Source organism: Stegodyphus dumicola, chromosome 2 (assembly GCF_044657685.1).
Source record: "Stegodyphus dumicola isolate Sdum_Otavi_A_Nest chromosome 2, ASM4465768v1".
Lineage (NCBI taxonomy): Eukaryota > Metazoa > Arthropoda > Arachnida > Araneae > Eresidae > Stegodyphus > Stegodyphus dumicola.
This window is the reverse complement of record NC_140769.1, coordinates 153634622-153658761: the sequence shown is the minus strand read 5'-3', so window position 1 is coordinate 153658761 and position 24140 is coordinate 153634622. Positions and strand designations below refer to the sequence as shown.

The window sequence follows — 24140 nt, the reverse complement described above, 5'->3', positions numbered from 1 at the left end:
CCTCAAGTCTCTTTTACAAGCACAGGAACACATTAAGAAAAATATGAAATTTAATACTGTAAATGCATACAAAAATTCAAGTTTTATTCATGGAATTGATGAACACATAGAAGCTATGATAAATACTCTAAGAAATAATACTGCCACTAGAATCTAAAGCATACATAATCACATATACATAAAAAAATCACAGATGTTTACTGCCTCACTGAAGCTCCATTGGGATAAGAGGAACCAAATTTCTTCTTCCCATATTCATTTACAATGCAGACATGCTAAAAGATATGAAAGAAATTAACTACAAGAAAATTCTATATTAAATAATATACTTAAGAATATTCTAAATTTGTTCTCTTCCAATTTATAAAACACTAACGAGTGCAACATAAATATACAATGTATAACTAATTCATGAAATGTTGCAGACAACCTGTATAATCCCACTGATATATTTAATAATTTACACAAAATACAATATTAACAAATATATAAAAAAGTGTTTAAAATGTTTTTAAAGACATTTAATTATAAAGGATGTCCCAGTTAAGATGTTACAAATTTCGAGGAGAGGTATGGTACACATAGACGACTCGATTGCATCTAGTTGTGAAAATGGTGCTATTGGGTAAGACAAGCAGGGTTCTTAGCGCATAATTTCTCAAGAGAGTATTAAAGGGGCAATATGCAAATTTAACAGCAGAAAGTTGAATTACCTGCCAGAGGGCCTCTATAATAAAGAGTCACGCTGAGATGAAGCTTCATTTTACGTGCAGACATAGGCTGCAGAATGGCAGAAGCAGATATGCTTTTGGCGTACATCTCAGAATGTAATGATTGAGCCTGTTCAGAGGCTGTGCGCTCAAAGGTATCTGTTGAAGCAAACTCCCACCCATATCATGTTTGTCTGCCTACACCAGTAATTATGCGACAGTGGTTCTTCCATAAAGCCACAAATAATTGTGATCGAACAACACATACACCAGCCAATGAGGAAACTGTGCTAAGTCTGGTAGATAGCACTCGCAGTAAAAGTGCAGGAGGTTTGTGAAAGAAATCGGGATTTCACGCAACAGCGTGTGGAGAATTCTGAACAGCAATGACATGCATCTATATCACTTACAGTGCATCCAGTTCCTGGAAGAATATGACTTTCAACTTTTCAGACCTTTTTCACATTGTACATGCCCATTTCCCAGCCTTTCTGTGACACCTTGTATATAACTTGAGAATTATCAAATGACACTAAATATAATTCAGAGATCTTTACTGCATTTTTAGAAACTTTAAGCATGAATATGTCATTTGCAATCAAAACAAGAAATTGTGGTCCCCCCCTTTGTCTTCAGATTATAACACAAATTAGACATAATCCTTTACCTTTGTTCTTTTTTTCAACTACTGGACTCTTAATGAAATGGTATTATACTTTATAATTCAGCGCAATACCACTGATCTTTTATGTTAGTATCAAATGCTTTATACAGATACCATCAAAAGTATAACTGCAAATAATGTTCTTGTCTCCACTTTATCTGGGTTTCTTACATTCTAATTTTATTAGAAATCTGCAGATATTCTTTCAATAAAATTGTAGGTATAGTTTGTATTATTATAATTAATTAAATGTTCCAAATTGCCAAAAGGTTTTTTTTTTAAGTACTTAATTCAGTCCTGGCAAATGTTACATGCTACTCTTTACTTGGGGTTAAATTTATGTTTCTTCCAAATTGCTTTGTTCTTTTCCCTGTAAGTCATTCCTTTGACTACATTCTAAACTTTCATTTCTTACAGCCTCAAATGGTATTTTAAAAAGCACTTCGTTTAATCCAAAACTGATTACCATAAATTAACAATTAAATATAAACTAAAGCCACTTTCATGTTCACTAAATTAATTTATTTCTTTATTTCACTTTTTCAAAGTATGTAATAACAGTCTGAACTACTCTGTTTCTTTCTCATACTTGGTCATGTTTTACATGAGCAAAATGTTTAGGGAATTACAAATAATCACTCATTTACCATCTGAAATTAAACTGAGATATTTTGGAACATGTAGCTATGTAGAGTTCCTAGGTTACTACTGTTCCAAGTGGATTTCCAGTAAATGATTATTTTTTACAACCAAAAGAAAAATATTTGAAAGGTACTTTTGAATGAAGAAATTAAGATGTAAGCTAATTTAAAAAATGATTTTTAATGGCATGGAGCTTGCTTGGGAGCTTAAGATCTTACATGCCTACTTAAGTTAATCAAGTATTTCAGAGCAAAGCAAAATTAAAAATCTTGTTTTAAAGTAACTTGCTATTATAAGACCAGTGTATATAAAATAAGTGAAAAATACAAAAAGACACATAAAAGAAAAGTAATGAAAAAATAATTTTAACCCATTAAAAGATGAAACAATTAAATAACATTTAATACCCACATAAATACCTTTCAATTTAGTTGATCTGTCCTCATTTATTTGCTAGTACACTTAAATTTTACTCCAGTTTACAAATATCAAAGACATCTGAAATCTCAATCCGTTCAGTACATCTTAAACAATGAGCAAATAGAGATTAAGCACATAGCACTGAACTATAAATTATATTGCCATGACATTTAAAATCTCATTCATTAGAGTAAGATGCCTCTAAACACTAAATGGCAAATACCATTTAAAATTAAGCAAAAAGTGATAATAGATTAATGCAGATTTTCAAATCGATTTCAAGACTGATGAAACAATACAAGTCTTTTTATTACTGCCTTGTAATACCTGTTTAGGGGGTAGTGACAGAAATATTTGGCAATTTTATGTTACTTAAAATATGACACTTTTTAAAACCTTCAGGAAAAATTTAAACTTTTCATTTGAATTCTAAAGTAGGATTACTTTGTAGTATTTTTTCAAGTAAATTTAAACATTAGCAGAATTAAAGTTACTCAAATATGGACAATTAACTCAATTATAAACAAAAATAATAGGAAGAAATTTAAAAAATAAATTTAATATTTGCAATATCTCAGAAAATTCCCCTTAAATTTTTACTGTGATAAATTTACTACGTTAAATATCATCACAGGTAGCAAATTAAAGACTAAGGCAAATAACAAAAATTAGCTTTTTAAAAATTAGCATCATTAAAAAAAAAAAAAAATTGTTGTACACTCTAAACATTTCCCTGTACAAAAATTCTTAATATAAAAAATATTCATACTAACACGGTCATCACAATGAAAATATTTAATAAAAATTATTTAATCTGATATTAATCAGCATATATTTCAATTACAAAGAAAGTATTTTTAGAATATAATCAAATGAGGTTTCTTTCATGTGTAAAATGAGAAAATATTCCCAAGTTATTCAGTCTCTGGATCTAGCTTACAATTAATCTTTGGCAAAGAAAACAAATATAGTTACAAAGAAGCAGCTTGCATAATATACATATGATCAAAGACTGTAGCAAATCAGCACTGAAGATTGTATTTCTCATGTATGTGACTAGCACAAAAATCTGCAATAATAATTATATAAATCATACTCTAGATAGTGCTATCAATGGGTCTTGGAGTGTGTTAGGTTTCTCTTTCAGAGGCACCAAAAAGCATGGCAGATGTATAACAGTAACATCTAAAGTAATTCATGCTTTACATTAAAAAGGAGACTCATATCGTGGTTATTATGCAAAATTATTTCTCTGCAACAAATCAAATTATCAATCAGGATTTTTTTACTTCCTTGTACGAAGTAAAAAGGAAGTATTGTAATTGCGAAAAGTTTCAGGCAGCATATTTCAACGAAAATATCCATTTTGACTGCTATTGAATGCAATTTAACGATGTTTTTGCGTCATATCTGTATGTAAGGACAGAATAAAATACTCTTTTCCTTCAAAAAAAAAATTATAAAACTGCTTTAAAATTAATTCTGAAGAGAATTTTTTGTGGCGTCTGTACGAACGTATGTACGTATCTCACATAACTCAAAAACGAGTAGCCTCAGAACGTTGAAATTTTGTATATAGGACTGCTTAGGACATATATAGGACTGCTTTTGTATATAGGACTGCTTATTAAACATGTAGATGTGCACCTCGTATTTTGGTTGCAATCGGCAGCACCAAACGTATATAAATATACTTATATATATATCCACTCTATTACCCGGCTCAGTGATCTCAGTTTCTTTACTCTTATATGTTTGTAAATTGTACATTTTTTGCTTTAAAAATGATTGAATTATGTTGTTTTTATCTTCCGGTTAAGGATTTTATGCCTTTAGTAAATCTGTGTGCAATATTTTTAGAATTATCAGCAATTTTAAAGTTGTTTAATTGCCGCTAAGCCCGTTTTTAATGGCAGCCATTGATGTTTACATTTGAAACAGGAGACTAGTGGATTTGTTGCCAATCTAGAGAAACTTAGCTTCTCAACAACAAAGATAATGCATTCATTTATTATTGCCAATCAAATCATGCTTAATTCTTTCTGGAATTTTTTCGAGGAAATAAGCGTTTGAGATTTACTTCGTAATTTTTAATATAGATATTTTTAGTTTTCATGTATTTTTGCCTTCTCGCGAAGTGAGAACTGAATTAATTAAATGAGAAATACTCAATCGTCTGTGAAAAACTGTTTCCGTTTTGTTTGCTTAATTTCTTTTATACATAGTTCTAGGTTTATTATAGTATTTGAATAGAACATGTGGCAACAATTAGATAATTCTTTAAATGATATACATTTTGTGCATTGTGAGTTATAATATGAATGAAATATAATACTGTTAAGTAAACCTAGCGCCTGAGTGTTGCTATGGTAAACAAAGTGAATTTTAAAGAATGCATTTATTCTATTGTGGTTTATGCGCTGTCGGCGAAGTAGGTTTAATTTAATCTAATAAGTTTAAATAAAATCCAAGAAAAAATGTGTATAATTTAATATTCCGTACAAGGAAGTCATGTGGGGTACACATCAAATTTTTTTTTACGCAGATATAAATTAGTGAAATATATTAAGGTAAAAAAATTCTGTACTTCCCATTTTTACGACCTAATTTTCAAATGCCACGGACAATAGCAATAAATATTCCAAGCATACTCCTAATATAAACTATTTAAATCTGATAAAATAAAGCACACATTTTGTTTGTTTAGCCATTAAGAAGTAAAGATAGAGCAGATCAGTTTTATGGTGATTTTAAAATATGTACTGGAATTCTGTAAGATGATCACTGCTTTGTGTGAAGTTGGTTATTTTGCAACATAATTTCAATAAATTTTGTTATATTCAATATTACTCATGATTCTTATGTTTGGAAGTTGGACTGATGAATGATCACTTGAATATAAAAAGTTTAATGGAGAGTTAGATGAATTAGTTACATAAGTTAGATGTATACAAGTTTATTCATCACAAAACGGCGAGTAGGCCACATGTTAATTTTCTTTTTTCAAAAATATGATTGCAAGTTTTGATTTACTGATGACTAAGGAAGATAAAAAGTGTGAAGAGACTGTGTGTTTCCCCCTTTTCAACTGTCAAAATTTTTTTTATTTTACTGACGACCTGATCCTGTGCTGAGAATGAATAAAATTATTTGAGTTTCTTTTTATTCTTTGCTTATTTCAGTCGAGTTTCTCATTCATCTCTGATAAGCTAAAATTTTAATTTAACTGTCATCTAGTGTCAAAATGTCACACAATTGTAGGGGTTAAATGTGACATGTTAACCCTGAAAGACGCCCGTCGCTTTGTATTTTCTGAAATCCTAGAATGCAGCAAAAATGATAAGGTGATTGATAGCTAATGGTAACATGATCTCCACAAAGAGGCTGTGATAAGATCATACAAAAGGAAAGCTCACTTACTAGTACAGGAAACAGAAATGCACTTTAGGTCCATCTCTTAGTGGAATGGAAAAACTGCTGGTCTGAAAGCATGCTTTTATGCTTTAGAGTATCGTCTTTGTTAATTTGAGATGAGAAATTAGGAAATACAAGAGAAATTTTTCTGCTGGGTTAGAATACAAGTATGTGGTTTTTCAAAAAAGTCTTCACAGTTGGTGAGCAGGGAAAATATTTCCAAGGCCACTTTTAGATGGAAAACATTTACGTTTGGAAGGAAAAAGAAAGGGGACAAATATATCTGAGTTTTTTTTATTTATTTATTTATTTTAAACAAGGGCTTTAGGTGTATCAAGCAATAAAAATCATTTAACAACCTTTCTTCTTGAACAAAATGATATATTTCAACCTATAATTACAAACAATTAAAAAGGGAGCCCGATAATCGAAAGTGTTTGGGTGGGCGATTCTTGCTGTCATAGCATGATATTATCTAAAGCATAAAAGCATAAAATATAACTTAAAAAATACAACATAATTTTTCAGCTGAAACACAGTGCTTCATTTTTTTTTTTATTTTTTGCCCGAGTTACATCTTCTTGTAGCATCATACTAATTCAATTACAGCACGATATGATTCACTGGTGCAATGTTATATTTGTTCATTTTTTCATAAAATAATATAATTGAATTTAAATCCCTTTCAAAAGTTAAATGTTTTTAATATATATATATATATTACAGAAGTATATTCAGCTGGATGGCATCATCAAAGTGCATAAAGATATAAATTTTATTTTTTAAATTTCTAGTAAAATTTTAAATGTTTTTAACTTAAACTTACATAACTATATTCAAGCCACCATCTCTACAGATGCACATCAAAAATATGCAAAAATAGGTGAAAAAAAAACAAAAATTAACAACTGGCAGCTACTTGGAAAAAAAATGTCTTAGAGGGGCGCCGGTATAAAATATATATCAGGCCTCAAAATTCGGGATTTCGCTCTAGACTTTTTTTAAGTCACAATTTTGTGTCCTCAGGGTCCCTAAGTTACAATTCATGCAAAATTTTACCACAATTTAAATTATTTTATATACTGCTCCTCAAAAGGTTTGTATATAGGTTAAGTGGTAGAAGAAACAATTTTCCAAAAATGCAACTGAGGAAAGATGACAGTTGTGGGTAGCATTTTAATATATTTTCCTAAAAAATTTTTTTAACAATTTTTTATTTGCTGACTTAAGAAGATGCTACAAGATATATTTTATTTCATTTCAGGAACTTGCCAATAATTTTGGGGCCATGAAAATGAGAAAGACCAAATATTTTTGGACCTTACCTGAATACTTAATTATTGCATGCCAGAAATATAATAATAATATTAGCACTTTTAAAGAACACATGATTTTACACATTTATTATTAAAAGTATTAATCATATTTAAAAGTCCATATGTAAATGTTGCATAAAAGTCAAATTTTTACCACTATATAATCTTGTTATAAAATTTTATGCATTTTAATTATTTGTTACAAAAGCAATATAAATATACCAAAAAAATTCATATACATACATCTAAATCTCTAAAATATTCATTGTAGTCTATGGCATATCCAACTACAAATTTATCAGGAACTTCAAATCCACAGTCTGCAATATACAATAAAGCCAATGTTAAATATTGAATTCTTTCATAAGCTTTAGACAAATATATGTTTAAAGTAAACATAATGCTTACAATCAGGGCGATAGAAGTTACTCTTTGTTCTCTTCACAAGTAAACTAAAAAAAAAGTTTTTATTTATTAAATTTCAAGTAAATTTTAAAAACTGTGAAATGAAAATGTTTCATTAATTTAATGAAAGGAACTGTTCGTCGTTTCATTTAATTAACAACAAAACATTTTTATTTCCCATCTACTTTCAAGCAGTTTTAATTTCAATTTGATACTTTATAACATAATTGTGTACACAAAATGATAGTAAAAATATACAGTGAAACCTTCCCAAGATGATCACTTAACAGTTTCTGATCATATTGGTCTTTTGTAAAAGTGGTTGTCAATGGTAATTTTCAATATTGATGTCTTTATAAATATTTTTCATGATATCTTCAAGTACAGAGACACACATCTTGAAATATGTCCAGAAAATTAAGCTAGTGTAAATATTAGAAGAAAAAGAATCAAGGTACAATACATGAACGTCATCTTGGAGTTATATTTAAAAAAAAAAAAAAAAAAAAAAAAAAAAAAAAAAAAAAATCTTTTGCGAAAGTTTAAGGAAGTTGGCCACTTGGAGGTGTAGTAAACATCTAGTCAATTTTTTTTTTTTTTTTAAATTTTTTTTTTATTTTATTTATTTATTTTTTTAAGATCTTGAATCAGTTTTTAATACAATGCAATGGGTGTAATGAGTTTTTCTGCAAACTGCTGGCATATTACATTGTCATAAACATTCCAATGAATATATGCAAAGGAAAATTAATTGTGATTTGATTAGAGCAAATGTACATTATAAATAGGACTGAATTTAGATTTGACGAGATCCTGCTACATTACAGAGATCAAACGAAAGTGGGTTCCCTGAGCTATAGCTTGTTCAGCTTATACATAAATCCGGCACTGATTATAAAGGTAATTATTGCAATTTCTGCTTACCTTGCTACCTTTGCTGATTTCACATGGTAAGATTTTACAAGCCTTAGAAGTTCTTTGATAGTACGACCAGTATCTATCACATCTTCAACGATAAGGACATTCTGCAAGAAAGATTACATGCAATTCTAATATTCAGAATGCTCAATGCACATAATGTAATTCTTATATTAATTTTTTAATTCATTGAATTTGAAATTGCTATATGTAAAACTAGTGATATTCTAAATTTCAATTATCAGTTTAGAAGGGTGGGAATAACAAATAAAATGCAGTTCAAAATAAAATTTCAGATTTTTCTAAGTTAACTGTTTGACAAATAGAGTTTTCATAAAAGCTTAAGGTGTTTTCATATTAAAGCACAATTAGATATATGCTATCATTTTGTGAAATTTGTGTAAGCTAGACAAAGAGCTGAGAAATGTTTTACAGTACAAAGTCTTTATTCCAGACGTCCATAATCCGGAATGATCTACAATCCGGACCTCAAAGCTACAAACTTTCTGCGCATGCGCATAATACCTTTACACATGCACATTTAATGTATAACGGACAGTATAAGCTAGGCTAATATTATCTAATTATCTATTTCAGTTAATGTTGTAGATTGCGTTGTTCCTTAATCTTCTAATTGGATCTGGCTTATTATTTTTTGAAGACTGTTAGAGCAATTTTATAAAAAGTAAGCTTGAACTTTCGATTATGTCAAAAAGAGTTTCCGATTCTGGAGCTGCCAAACGATCTACAAAGCAAAAGTATGTTTTGATGTCCATCAAACAAAAAGTGGAATTGCTGCAAAAAATGGATAAAGGCATATCCTTTGTTTCTCTAACCATTCCGAAATCTGTTTATCAATTTCATGCTGCTCTGCTGGGGGGGGAGGGGGAACGTTGCGATGCGCACTGAACTGGAAGTTGATCTGTCAGCACTATCCTCATCTTGAGGGCAGATATTTTTATTTTATTCAGCTTATAATTCCTTACTAAATGTAGTATTTCATCTCAATGTACTCTGTCTTTGATATGATTTAAATCAAATTCCTCGTCATTATAAATATCGCAAATACACATCAAATAGTTTTCGGGTTGCAATTCTCTAATTTCGCCTATGCGTAATGCATGCTTTACGCATTTGCGCATTGAAAGAAATGTTTAATAAAGTAAACAAATAAATATTAAGCATTTTGGAAATTTTGATACCCTTTAGATCATAATTGCTCTTTACTTCATAAATTACGGTTTCATATTTTAAATTTTATAATTTCTGCATGACATCTTACCAGATTTAAATTGATGATCTATAATCCGGAAAACCCCCTAATCTTGAATCGTCGAAGTCCCGACGAGTCCGGACTAAAGACTTTGTACTGTATACATTAATAAAAAGACAAATTTTACCACATTTTTTTTTTTTTAATTCCTAAATCAATTTGAAAACATTGATGAAACTAAGGGTCCAATTACTAAAAGCAAATTTTGGCATTAGTTAAAGAAAGATTCAAAATTTAAGTTAAAATGTTTAATATACAGACAGACAGTAACGAATGAAAAATAGGCAGTTTTCTGTTATCAGGACTGGATTCAGAAATGTATGCATATAAGCATGTATGTATGGATGGATGTGTTTATATATGCATGTATATGTACACATACATATGTATGTGTGTGTACATACAGACATATATGCACATACGTAATATTTACATGCATACATACATATATTTTTTTTTACTTCATTCTCGATAACAGACAAGTACCGAAAAACATTGATTTGCAAATCCATAACAATAACTCTGATCTTTTTAACAAGATGCAAGCTGTGATTTGTATAAAGGAAACATCTTTGGTAGGTAAGTGTAAGGTTAATTTTTTTAATGTAGATGATATTTTTCTTTTTTTTAGCTATAAGACTATGTTAACACAAAACATGTATTGTATGGAGATAAAAGGTTCCTGAAAATTACTTTTAAGTAAAATTTCCTCAAACATTCAATATATAAGAATTTGTACACAGCAAGAGGGAAAAAATGAAACCTGAAGACATGTTAAATATGCTCAAATAGGACAAATTTATTTCCATTACTGGCTAGCACTAGTGAACATGTTAAAGCATAATATGACAATTTTCATATATCACTGTTATTTGTTAGCTATGACAAGCTTTAACAAATGTCACAGTATTAATTTACCAAAAATAGACACAGATATGTGACAAAAAATTGTTAACCATTCATTAAATAATTTAGTGAAAGACAATTGAATAAATAAAAATATCTTTTTTTCAATTATTTTCTTCTAGCTTTTTCACAAAAGTAGAGTACGAACTACATTTCAGTTTAGTCTCATATAAATTATTACTTTAAGAAGGCACAGGTATAGCAAATAAAGGTATAGCAACAAATATAAATATAGCAAAAAAGTAAGCTACATACCTTCCCAGTTAAGACACTTAAATCATCAATTCCAATAACCTGTACATCTCCAACACTATATGCATCCTGCTATGACAGAAAGATAATGTTTGGCTATGTTATTATCTAGGCTTAGTTTTTTATATATACTTTTCAAAAATCATCATCCTCTAGTCTCAACAACATATAGATCTACAATAACAAAATCTGTGAGTAAAATTGTATACGAACTAGAATACAGCAATAAATTTTATAGAAGTAACCATTCACATTTAATTTTTGCATGATAATTCTTCAAAAAATATGATTTTACAAATAACAACCAATAAAAAATTAACTGTGGTTATGAACCATCACCTTTTTGTCTTCCATGCATAGTTTGTGTACAGAATTCTAGGAATACTAATTCACAGATCTAGTTCCAATGTATTACAATTATAGCAAATAAAGGAATAAATTTTTAGGGAGGAGAAGATTGGTGTATCTCCTACAGTATAAATGAATTATGCTTATACATACTATTAACATATAAATAAATAAGCCTCTTTCAGTTTATTATCACTTATGCTCGCTCTGATAGTACTTCCCATTTTAAAAAAAGTTTATTTTTACTGTCCTGTTATCTATAAAGCAATAACCCCTTCGAGCCGGGTAGCGAAAACGCGCGCTTATCGCGGAGGCCAGCAGTGTCTTCCGCGAGCGTCTCTCCAGGGCCGGGGGCTTTTTTGCTACTAAGCCTAAATCCATGAAATTTCCGAAGTATCAACGCATTGTTTAATAATGCTCTATAGAGTATTTAAACGGCTTATACTTTATAGATATTTTTATATATATATTTAATTACCTTATTTCTTGTTTAAATGCATATTTTACACATTTTATTTTAATTACTCACCATTTTATGACTTTTAACATTATAATCTGAAAACTAAATATATTACTTAAAATTCTCTTTTCGTATGAAAAATTTTAAAACAGGGATATGCACACAGTCCTACGTTACATTCCTTGAACTCGTAATAACTCATTTGCCGTTTTGGAGGATTTTTCCGGGAATGTGAACAAACGAAGCATCGTCGTCTCATTTTCTTATCAGTCTCTTCTGAACAAAGTTTTGGAAAATGTCTTTCAGTTAATCTTTCAGAATCAATATCAGAATATCAGAATTTCAGAATCAATATCTGAAATATTTTGCATCATTTCTGCTATTTCATGCTCTGTTAAACATTTTCGACGCTTCGACATTGAAACAGTAAAAACAGAAAGAATTCACGTCTAACAAGATCTAATTATTTTCTAAAAACTGAACTGTAAACGGAAATACTCAACGCTTTAGCGCATATAAAACTTCTACTTATAATAAACAACTACCACGTGCGAATAAAGTGCGATTTAAAGAGACGTCATAAATCACGCCATTCGGAAACATTTAGTTCCCCGTTTGTTTATATAATCAAAAACACGTGTATGTGAGTCATGCTTCTCTCATTTCAAGTAGAAGGTCTAATGCACATGTATCTGAAACCATATGGACATACAGTGCCATCTTGTGGCAGAAATTATAGTTTGAAAAACGTTCCAAGATACTGGCACAAATACGTGACAGTCGGTAGAGAATGCAACAATGCTCTGGCACGCCTGCGTGTCGGCTGGTAGATAAGTGTGTTCGTTGCTGGCACGTATACGTGACAGTCGGCGCGAAGGAGATAAGACTCTTTCAGTTTAACTTATGCTCACTGTGGTAGTACCTTTGATTTGTTAAAAGAATCGGTACTATTCCTTTAGAATGGCATCAGTTAAAATGTGCAGCTTTATTTTTTTTGCCATCAATTGTTGCTGAGTATAAAATTATGGGACAATAATAGAGTTAAAAAAAATTAGTTTAGTAAAAAGTAAATTTTTGTTAATTTTTTAATTCTAAGAGAAAATAATTTTTTCTTTTTAATTGTTTAATCTAGAATACTCTACAGATATATAAAAAATAACAAAGCAAACCAAAATTCAATCTAAACAGATGGCATAAAATTACAGATATCATTCAAATTGCAAAAAAAATTCCAGTTTTTGAATGCAACCGACGCCACATAAATTCTATCCAATACAACTCTAAATGGTGTTGAGCAGTGCCCTGATGACGTTTATTTCTCCATTTAGCACTGCCCCACAATCACTCCATAGTTTTGGGTATGGCATCCAGTTTCGCAGTCTACAAAATTATAACTGTGATTCACAGAGAAATGTTCATACCTAGCATTTCTTAATTCCTCTTTTTTACATACTTTCCAGCAGTCTGAAAATATAATGTTGCCATTCGCGTGACTTTTCCCAACATAAATTCCGAAATACCACTGTTCAGGAAAAACACGACCAACGTTGTTTTCTTTTTTTTGTAAAAAGACTTAAAAGTAGCTACTCCAATCTATTGTCGTATTATGGCTGATTTCTAACTGAGTTAGCAAAATTCAATCAATCTTTTTTTCACACAGGAAGAACGTATGTAGGAGCTTTGTTTGAGTCAAAAGTTAACTTCATGGGATGATTTTGAGAACAAAGTCTACTGCTATGAATTATGTCTTGAAAGAATCTTATGACATTTTTTTTGGTCATTAAGTAATTGCCAAATTGTGTAATCCATCGTACTAAAAAAAATGGTGAAATATGTCAAAAAAATAACAAGTGATGATATTTCAAAGAGAACTAGAAATTTCGAGCCACAATATTTGGCGTGTTGTTGTAGCACTGTTTTATTCTAATTTTTTCGTTACTTTTAACTGACGCCACTCTAACGGAATATTACCAAAACATCACTTTTACTGTCATATAATCTATAAAGTAATAAGATGCTTTCAGTTTCTTATGTTTGCTGTGGTTATGTTTGTTAAAAATTTGTATTTTTGCTGTCCTACTTCAGCTGTTTGACACACAAAGCTTCGTTTACTGGCTCATAATACTATCATTTTATCACAGTGACTAGTCTCACTTTCATGGCGAATGTGGCTGTAGTGGATAAGAGTGCCTCTTTGACCTACAGCAAATATCAGCACTGGTATCTTTTTTTAATAATCCAGAATCGACTATTTTCCCAATGTTATGGCAACCATCTTTTTGTTACTTGTGAATGTACTTCTTAAATTTAAATCTGATTGGATCTGCTTGATTTAGTGATCAAGGGCTTAGTACATGTATCATGTATTTTGCATTTTGACCGTATTTTAAATCTTTGGAATTTTAATTGTCGTTAATTGACCGTTGGATTTCGTTAGCTGGCTGACTAACTGATTGTTCCAATTCTTGCTAATTGTGTCCCTTGCACAAAGAAATATTTTTTTTTTTTTTTTTTTTTTTTTTTTTTTTTTTTTTTTACTTGTGGAGGATCAGCACGAAAGAGACGTCGTTGAAGTGATTTTTCGGAAAATCTTGCCTAAAAACCACAACTATCTCAACTGTCGCAAAGTGTACGACAGCCTTGGTAATCAAGGTTTTGCGCATTTGTCAGTGAATCATTCTCTGGCATATAAAAATCCAAAATTGATGCCCGTACTAACATCACTGAGGGCATATAGAGCCAAATTAAAATTTATAACACCTATTAAACATGAAATTATCACTGAGAAAAAGATCCTTCTGCCACAATGATAACACCTGACTGTAATGTGAAATTTTAAATTATGACACCATCCAACTGTAAAAGATATTTTGAATCAAAGATGTACAGTTTTACTACAAACAGAATTAAGTAATTTGAAGACTACACTAAACTCTTAAGAGGTCAGCAGAGGCTATTATTTTGCCTAACATGAATATAATAACAATAGAAAGTTTGAAATATTGTGAAAATTACCACAGTGTGACAACAACAACGAAAAAAAAAGGTGCAGTCATGGCTGACCTCAATGAAGCTGATGCAAATAAAAGATTTGTAAAATGTGTAGTACGTGTAAAATGCAATAAACTGAGGTATGCAAACAGTACTAAATGAAATTGAACAAATATTTATTTAACAAATTTTTTAACATTTATCTGATAATAATCCCAATCTCCTTGAAATTAATATTTTACCTTGAATTTTTAAGCAACAGAATGGCTGGAATTAATTATTTGCATTTTTTTTTTCCATATGAACACTTCGTGTACTGGCATTTTTCAAATTTTACATTCATCAGTATTACCATAAATTTGCTTCTGAAATATTCATAATCCTAATACAGTACAAAATCCGCAACCCGGACGTCCATTATCCGAAATGATCTATAATCCGGACCTCAAAGTCACAAACTTTTTTTTTTTTTGTATGCTTTACGAATGCATGTAATGCGTTTATGCATGAGCGTTTAATGTATAACAGATGATATAAGCTAGTCTAAAATTATCTTTATTGATTCTAAGGCATTTCAGTTAATGTTGCAGATTGTGCTGTTCCTTAATCTTCTAATTGGATCCGGCTTATTATTTTTTGGAGACTGTTAGAGCAATTTTATAAAATTAAGCTTGAACTTTCGATTATGTAAAAAAGAGTTTCCAATTTTGGAGCTGCCAAAGGATCTACAAAGCTAAAGCATGTTTCGATGTCCATCAAACAAAAAACGGAATTGCTGCAAAAAATGGATAAAGGCACATAAGTTTCAAAATTATGCGAGGAGTATGACATTGGAAAGTCAACTGTATATGACATAAGCAAAAAGAAAAAGGAACTTTTTGAATTTTTTGTGGATTCTGACACCGCACTTTCAATGAATAACAGAAAAAGGGTTTGTTATGCTAAAAGTGATGATCATGACAAAGTGATGATTGAATGGGTCAGACAGTGTCGCGAGGACATGCCATTGACAAGTCCAATGCTAATGGCTCAACCCAAAATATTTCATGGACAGTGGAACTTTATAACTGAACAAGAAATTATGTCTATTTATAGAATTAAAGAGAACGTATTAGCCCAAAAAAACGAAGCAACCGAAACAGCTTACATTGGAAGAAATTTTTAATAAAGTAAAGAAATAAATATTAAGCCTTTTTTTTTTTTTTTTTTTTTTTGTAAATTTTGATACTCTTTAGATCATAATTGCTCTTTATTTCATAAATTACGGTTTCATATTTTTAATTGTATAATTTCTGCATGCCATCTTACCAGATTTAAATTAATGATCTCTAATGCGGAAAAACCCCTAATCAGGAATCGCCGAAGTCCCGATTATAGACTTTGCACTGTATATGGTACAGCCTTGGTGCCATTTTGAAAATTGTCGCGGGCACCATAATGACACATTTACTGCTCATCATACTGTCGCCAAATCCCGAGTGTACCGTATACTAGGATTAAACCAAACTTTAAATATACTCATGAGAATTTTCAAGCTAAAAGTGAAGTAATCAGTAAATTTCCATTCATATATAAATCAAAATTCCATCCTACATTTTAAAGATTCAAATTTAATTATTCAAACACAAATGGCCATACTCTCGTTCATTTACATCAAAACTTGAATCATGTTTTTAGTTGTCTTATTGTTTACCTAAATATATAGATTTTTTAATATCATTTTGATTAATTACTTTAGATTAGTTTATAATCATACAAAAAGTAAGGTAATTATATGTTAGTGCAACCACCATAGCAAAAGTCACCAAATATTCAGAATCCACCAGATGCTGTCAATCAAAAGCATAATAGTTTTAAAGCAACCGTACACGTCCACAGATGTAAGAAGTCTTCATTTTAGCAACATGCTATTTTCTTATGTATTCTTTTTGCTATATTCCAGATTCTAAATCTCTTTACAAGTAAATTGAATAATTTCTGCCTTAAACTCAATTTTAAAGTGCACTTGTGGATCTGACTTCATTCAATAGAAAAAAATTGCAGTACAAATTTTGCAAAAATACAGTACTTTGCAGAAATGTTATGAAAGGGAACAACTGCTCTGATTTTATTTTTAAAGCAATCAGCACAGAATTTCTACAAAACAAAATTTAAAAAAAAATTCTCATTTACTGATCTATTTTTCGAATAACTAAACAAGTCAAACATAAAATATACATGTAATATATATATATTTGCAATTACTAGTCATCTTTCTTTCTCTACAATAAAAAATTGCCACCCTGTACTAAAATGGTTGCACTAGTATGCTAATATCAAATTTAACACATAGAAAAGTGAATTTTTTCCACAATCATTCAGTTTGATAAGCGTCCTATTATTACCTTGTAACTCTTTAATCGAATGAAATCCACAGATATGCGAATTGTATTCCGTGTGGCATAATGGTTATACTTCTTTACTTGGTCAATCAGATCAGTAAAAAATTTGTAACCACCTTTAAGAACACATAGAGCATAAATTGGTTCATTTCCTATGTCCTCTGCAATATCTTGAGCAAGGCGTTCAATTCTGAAATATAACATTAACTACAGATTTTTTAAGTGATGCAATTTAATATGTAGATGATTTAAAAAAAACCATTCATTTTTCCTCACATTGAGCATATGTCAACCAATTCACTTCATTCTATAACAAACACTCACTTCACAACATACAATTCAGTTTATAGCAAATGCAAATGAAAAGATGGAGTAATATGATAAAATTTTCATCAATTAAACAGAAGACATGTTTTATTTATCAAAAAAAAAAAAAAAAAAAAAAGCATATATTTATTGAAAAAAGGGCTCATCTTTGGAATATGGTAACAGGTAGTTTGGCGACATTTTGGTAAGGCGATAAAGGTTACTAGCTAGGACTTTAGCAGTGTACATGGATAAAGTCAAGAGTGTGCGCAATGCCATTTTTGTGCAATTCTGGGATTTTTTTTAAGTGAAAATAGGTTGACGTGTACATGGATACCGTGTATCTGCAATTCTTAAAAACGCGGCAAGCAGTGGGCGATTCTGCACTTTCTCCCAATTTCGCACCTAATCTTTGTCATGATTAAGCACTTTTGTTCCATAAAAGTTGTAGCATAAGCGTAATTCGGCTAGCAGATTGTTGGAAAAAAAATGTTGAGTTAAAAAAAAAAAAATTGCCTTTACTTTGTGAAAACAAAATGGCGTCCAAAAAAAAACTAGCAGGTTGCCGTAACAGGATTGGTCGCCAAAAAATCGCCAAGTTACCATAATCCGAAGATTAACCGAAAAAGCATTCTTTATATTTTTTCGCAATAGTACATGACCATTAAGAAATATAATAACATGCTTCAATATTAAAGTGTCTAAAAAATCTTTGAAATTTAAAACACCAGCCAAAAATTTATCAGTTAATTGTTACCGATGTTATTTTTATTGAGAAAAGAAATTTATTAACTATTACACGAAAACAAAATTAATATTATTTCTATGCATATGTTATAAAGTTCTAATAAAATATTTGTATCAATTTTATTATTCCTGAAATTTATTTTACATCTTGCAACATTAAACTGAAAACATCTTCTATAAAAAAATATTCTCACTAGAAAATTCTAATTTTATTTATTTATTAACAGTCTCATCTAATATTTTCTTTTTGAGGTTTTATTTTCCTGATATTTATCAATCTATCACTTTTAAATTTTCATTTTCTGATGCTGCATTTTTAATAAAATCAGAGATACCCAATTTGTAACTTCAGCATCTACTTCAGAACACACACAAACACGTATTTGTGTACGTAACTGAATACTGTATAATATAGTATGTGTGCTTGGGTAATGTATACAGGGTGTCCAGTAAATGTTGCAATATTCTTCTTGGGGAGGTAGAACACATCATAAGGATTAAAAGTTTCATAGGAACCCATGCCTGGAAATGTTACGGGTAAGTGGTAACAGAGGTAGAAGATGGGAAAGCAAACAAGAAAGTGATTAATTTGAAACATTTATTGGACATAACTATAAATGGTGTACGACAGCTTAAATGTTACAACAGATGCTCAAAACGTGCACCATCAGATGTCAGATGCCAAAAATGCCCAACACCGACGGACCGTTGATTGCCATACATGTTCAAACACACCAGGAGTTTCTTTGATTGTAGCAGCTGCGCAGAACAGTCTTGCCATGAGATCCATTTCAGACACAATAGGATCGTGATACACAACATTTTTGAAGGCTTTCCACAAAAAGAAATCAAGGCTTGATAAATCTGGTGAGAGTGGGGGTCAGGGAAACAATCTACCATGCCCAATCCATCGATGTGGGAACGATCTGTTCAATTGGCTACGTACATCCAGTCCAAATCCAAAATGAGCAGGTGCCCAATCATGTTGACACCACATGTTGCACCTCACATTTGGTGGGACATCGTCAAGTAAGCCAGGAAGAATCTCCTCCAGAAAGATCACATAATTCGCGGCATTCAACCTGGATGGTAAAAGGTATGGCTTGAATAAGCAGCTGCCGACCAAACCTGGCCATACATTAACTTTGAAGTGTTGTTGTGGCATGTGGTGATGCACACTGTTGGGGTTTTCTTGAGTCCACAGATGCTGATTGTGGTGATATGCCATCCCTATTGAATGTGGCCTCATCCATGAACAACACATAATTGTGTGGGAAATTAACATCATGGGCACTTTCTTGTAGAAACTATTGTACAAAATGCATACGTTCAGGATAGTCATCGGAGAGCAGAAACTGAACCTTTTGGAGATGAAAGGCGTGGAAGGACTCGGTGTTCAAGACACGCTGGACACTGGTATGAGACATTCTTAGTTGAGAGGCAATGGCAAGTATGCTGGTCTTTGGATTACTCTTCACTGTATCCAACATACTTTCTTCCCTAATGACCAAGTGAGGTGATTGTGGACTGCCCTCACTTGTTTTGCCACTTTTTAATGACCCACAGCTGCACAAATTTTGATGCAGACATGCAAACAAACTGTGGAGTGGTTGCTGTCTGTCAGCGAAGCGTTCTCGATAAATGCATGCAGTGGCTCGTCCATTACCCTCAGGCTATTTCATACATATAAGTGCATGTCTGAAAGCTCTCCATTTGTATTGCATTCCATGCTCATGGTATGGTGCCTTCCACTTGAATGAAGCAATCCTCGCTTTCCATTAGCACTCTCCTGTACAGCACCCGGCGGCGCACAATGACATTTCTGGACATAGGTTCCTATGCAACTCTTAATCCTTATGATGTGCCCTACCACTCTTAGAAGTTTGTCGTAAAACTTATGGGAACCCTGCATACATAGAAAAATTAGATATGTTATTTCATATTGCAGTACAATAATTCTCATGGCACTTGTCTATTTTTATATGTATTCACTAGATATGTAACAAAGATTTTATTTTAAATCCTAATTTTTCACCAAGAGATAGCTTTTTTTCTTTAACAGTTAATTTTATCATATTAGGCAAATCAGTATTGTTATACAATGTTTCAATGACAAACTTTGCTTTCTTAATATACTGAAACACATTTAAAAACACATAAAAATTTACATATTTAAAATTTTAGCCACAAGTTAGGGGGTCATGTCAGGCTATGCAAACTTATGTTTTTACTTATACAGAAAGGTGATGCAAAATAAATTATACAAAATTAAAATGATGTTACATTACATGTACATTGAAATTGCATTTTACTGCTGGTTTTAATAGTTATCTCCTGGATTTTAACACAGATACAAGATTTGAACATTTATACTACTTCATTATGATTTAATATTATTTAGAAAATCAAATTTTCAAAATTATTCTTAAATAACTATATCTCAAATTTTATTACTATTTTAATTCCACTGAACAAATAAATGACTGATAAGAGCATCCAAAATTTTTCCCTGAAAAGAAGAACAAAAGATTTCCCTAGAAACAATTAGCTAAACAACAACTTATTCAATAAATTAGACATCATTTGATTATGTGTAACTTGTATATTTAAAAAACATACTGCATTATTTATGCCATAAATTAGTAGAAACATATAGTAACTTATGACAAGCAAATACTGCAGTTGATGAGAAAAAAAGATTTTTATATTCACCTGTCTTTTATAACACCACCTGGTACTAAAACACATTCTAAAGCCCCTTCATAGTGTTTTGGAATGCAAAAAAAATCAGGATGATAGCCTTTGTATTCATCAGAGATCTGAAAAAATAATTGTTTTGAATCAAGAGCTACTGCAATCATTTATCTTAAAATACAAATAATTACATATTAGTGCATTATTATATTAAAAATCCTATTTAGAAAAAATTTTCAATTAAAATTTAAAGAAAATCAAAACATTACACATAACAGAAAAACTAAATAAATAAATAAAAATTTAAAAAAAACCCTCTGATAACCTCTTTATATACAAATAAACTGAAAGAAAACCTGTGATCACAGTAAATATAAATTTTTCATTTTAAATACAGGCACTTCATTTTCATTTCCATTAAAATTCTACTACTTCATATTCCTATAGGATGCATCGGTAAAATTATTGTTCAAAACACCTATTTACTTTTAGTTAAATAACAATGAAGAGAGTAAATAAATAATAAAAATTTTAAAAGAAATCTGAGAATCTAAGTTCTACAAACAAAGCATTTTAGAATTCTAAATAATTACATTTTTGATAAATGCTGAACTCATGAACATAATATTAAGTTTTTTGATTTATTCTAATGCACAATTAAAATTTTTGGCTTATTAGCTTATCTTATTTTATTTTGCTACACATCAGAGAAATAACAAATATAATTCAAAATATCAAAATTTAGCATGTACAGAATACTTTTTCAGGTAAAAATTCAATTATAAGCAATATCTTATTTTACTAAATATTATTGAACTCACTTAACAAGCGCTTTTCTGCTTGGAATGAAATTAAAAAACTACAGATATTACAAATAATAAGTGTACTTTAAAACAACTGAAATCACTCTTGCCATCATATTCCTCAAACTTTAACAAGATTTTACAAATATCCCTTGATTTTCTAGCTTTTATTCTTGTTCCTATGTACTAAATAAATTAACTATAAATTATATCTAATAATAAAGTATATATATATATATATAATTAACACATGTTTGACATTTGAAACTACTATATAGATTACAATACAAATTGGTTCAGGACAAAATGCAATGACAAAGTTATATGTAAGTGACAATTAATTAGAAAACATACTACTTAAAGACAAAATGAATTTCAAATACTTAAGTAGTTAATTCTTTATGGAATAATGTAATAAACTGGATACATATGATACATGATCATCAGCAAACAGCTTCGTTCCTCAAAATTCTACACGGAACTAAAATGTATGAATAATAAATTAAATTGAAATTTAATTAAAAATGATTAATCACTGATTTTACACTACACCAAGTTTTTAATTGATCTGAAAACCATTGTAAAAATTCACAATTCAAAGTACGAAACACATAAAAGAAAACTGCAGCATTTAATTTCAGCATGTATATAACTAAAAGCTATAATAGGCTTAAACATATTAAGATATTTTACACTATAATATGCATTTTAATTGAAGATATACTTTACAATATGCAACATTCATACATACATTCAAATAAAGAATAAAAGATACTTAAAACTTTTAATACTTCTACGAAAAAAAAAAAAAAAAAAAGAACCTGTGTGTCTTATTAAGCACATCTAAGTCAGAAATTATCACATAATTTGCTTCTTTGTCTTTCAGAATTATAATTTGAAATCAAAAGAATTATGATGTATAAAAAATTATATAAATTTAGTGGTAGTGATTATTACTTTCTTACACCTTATTCAATAAAAAATCTAAAGTAATTATAAATAATATTTATAGAAATAGCATAAATAGATCGAAATAAAATCAAAAATAATTCAAAAGAATACATAAAATATAACCATAAAAGAAATATTATAATGGAAAAACTGATTAATAAATTAAAATCTACACATCATAAGCAGGGTACATCGCGCAAATAATTTTAAACGAAATCTAAATTACACCCGAAACGGAACAAAAAAAATTTAACATCACACAAAAACATTTACTTATTAAATCGAAAACAGAGGAAGTCTGGTATTTAAATACTCACTTAATTTGCTTAAATACTTTAATAAACGCTACTGTGACGGACAGTAAAAATACATCAGTTATTGATTTACCATACAATGAAAACAAAAATTTGAAATTTATGTACCAGTCTATAAATGCTTATATTTTTTTCATATATAATGCAAAAATATGAGCTTAACCTTCCACTTACAATGATCCCAGGGGATACAGGTTCCATAACAAATCTGAAAAATAGACGTTACGAGAAGTCGCACTTGATTCTATTTGCCTAGTGACAGACACGGAAGCGCGTTTTGCTGGGCTGACGCAAATTCTGATTTTTGAGAACTAACCTGAGTAGCGAAACGGTCCAATTACTTTCTCCGGATTAAATTACGTAAGCATAGGTGCGTCAAATATCTTCATGAATTTCAACATAATGCTGTAAATTATCTGAGTGAAACACACCTGGCGTCAAGTAGGATTGGTTTAAAAGGACTCACACCCTACTCGAGTCTTAAATTGCGCGAAATTTGACTGCAAAGGAAGCAAATCGAAGACTGATGCAAAGCAATGTAGGTTACCTTAGCAACCAAAGACGTTTGGTTCCGTTCGCTTTTGGTTGTCAGTCTGTCAGTGCAGTTCTTAGCTGCAAATCTCCTGCTTAATGTTCTCAAGAAAAGAAGCTTATTTTTTATGTTTTTTTTTAGTCCAAAGGGATTTGAATCCCGAAGGACTATTAGTTTCGTTTTGGCATTTTGCGTCGGACTCATAAATGTCGGTTCACTTTTCAAACTGTTGCCATAAAATGTTAGAGTCCTGCATTATATTTGAAGAAATTAAATAATGAAAAATCTGCATAAATGTATGTATATTTCTCGTATTGTGATAAAACAACGGTACATAGAGTCATCGAATTTTGAATAACGTAATCCTCCAACGAATATGAGCATGTGGAAGACCAAATTTGAAATTTGAAATTTGTTTTATGATCGATTTCCTATTTTTTAAAATTTTGACGAATTTTTGATTAACAAACTCAAGGATTTCAAAGCGAGCAATGACAACGTTGTGCAGAAAAAACATTTTTATCTCCAGCGCGTGAGTCTCTGTATCGGAAATTCTAAAGATATGCTCGTTTTAAAACTATTTTGCTATTTTGCGATATTACTGTTGCACTGGATCTTATTGTTTAAGTGCGAGGAACATGATATTTAATAAAGAAAGGTAACACACAAAATGTTAAAAAACGCCCCTTTGGA

The 24140-nt window shown here is 30.3% G+C and overlaps 1 protein-coding gene across 4 annotated transcripts; it reads right to left on the bottom strand.

The window, feature by feature from the left end:
• Positions 1-63: 63 nt before the first annotated feature.
• LOC118181377 (hypoxanthine-guanine phosphoribosyltransferase-like) lies at positions 64-23666 on the bottom strand. 4 transcript variants are annotated; one of them, XM_085811305.1, is made up of 8 exons: positions 23463-23666; positions 20866-20972; positions 17104-17290; positions 10924-10992; positions 8496-8596; positions 7575-7618; positions 7410-7486; positions 64-275 (listed from the first exon to the last, which is right to left on the bottom strand). In XM_085811305.1, exons 1-8 carry the CDS (start codon positions 23649-23651, stop codon positions 198-200), a joined length of 852 nt encoding a protein of 283 aa, XP_085667431.1. In that variant the 5' UTR covers positions 23652-23666; the 3' UTR covers positions 64-197. The 4 variants fall into 4 exon arrangements, with proteins under 4 accessions (XP_085667431.1, XP_085667432.1, XP_035206397.1 ...); XM_085811306.1 differs by having other exon boundaries at positions 10924-10989; XM_035350506.2 differs by lacking the exon at positions 23463-23666 and adding an exon at positions 23090-23225.
• Positions 23667-24140: the final 474 nt, after the last annotated feature.

Coding starts and splice junctions, on each gene's coding strand:
- LOC118181377 (XM_085811305.1), bottom strand. CDS start 23,651: ATGAGTCCGACGCAAAATGCCAAAACGAAACTAATAGTCCTTCGGGAT. Junction 8,597..10,923: donor TAAGTGTCTTAACTGGGAAG/GTATGTAGCTTA, acceptor TCTTTCTTGCAG/AATGTCCTTATCGTTGAAGA. Junction 7,619..8,495: donor AAATCAGCAAAGGTAGCAAG/GTAAGCAGAAAT, acceptor CTTTTTTTTTAG/TTTACTTGTGAAGAGAACAA.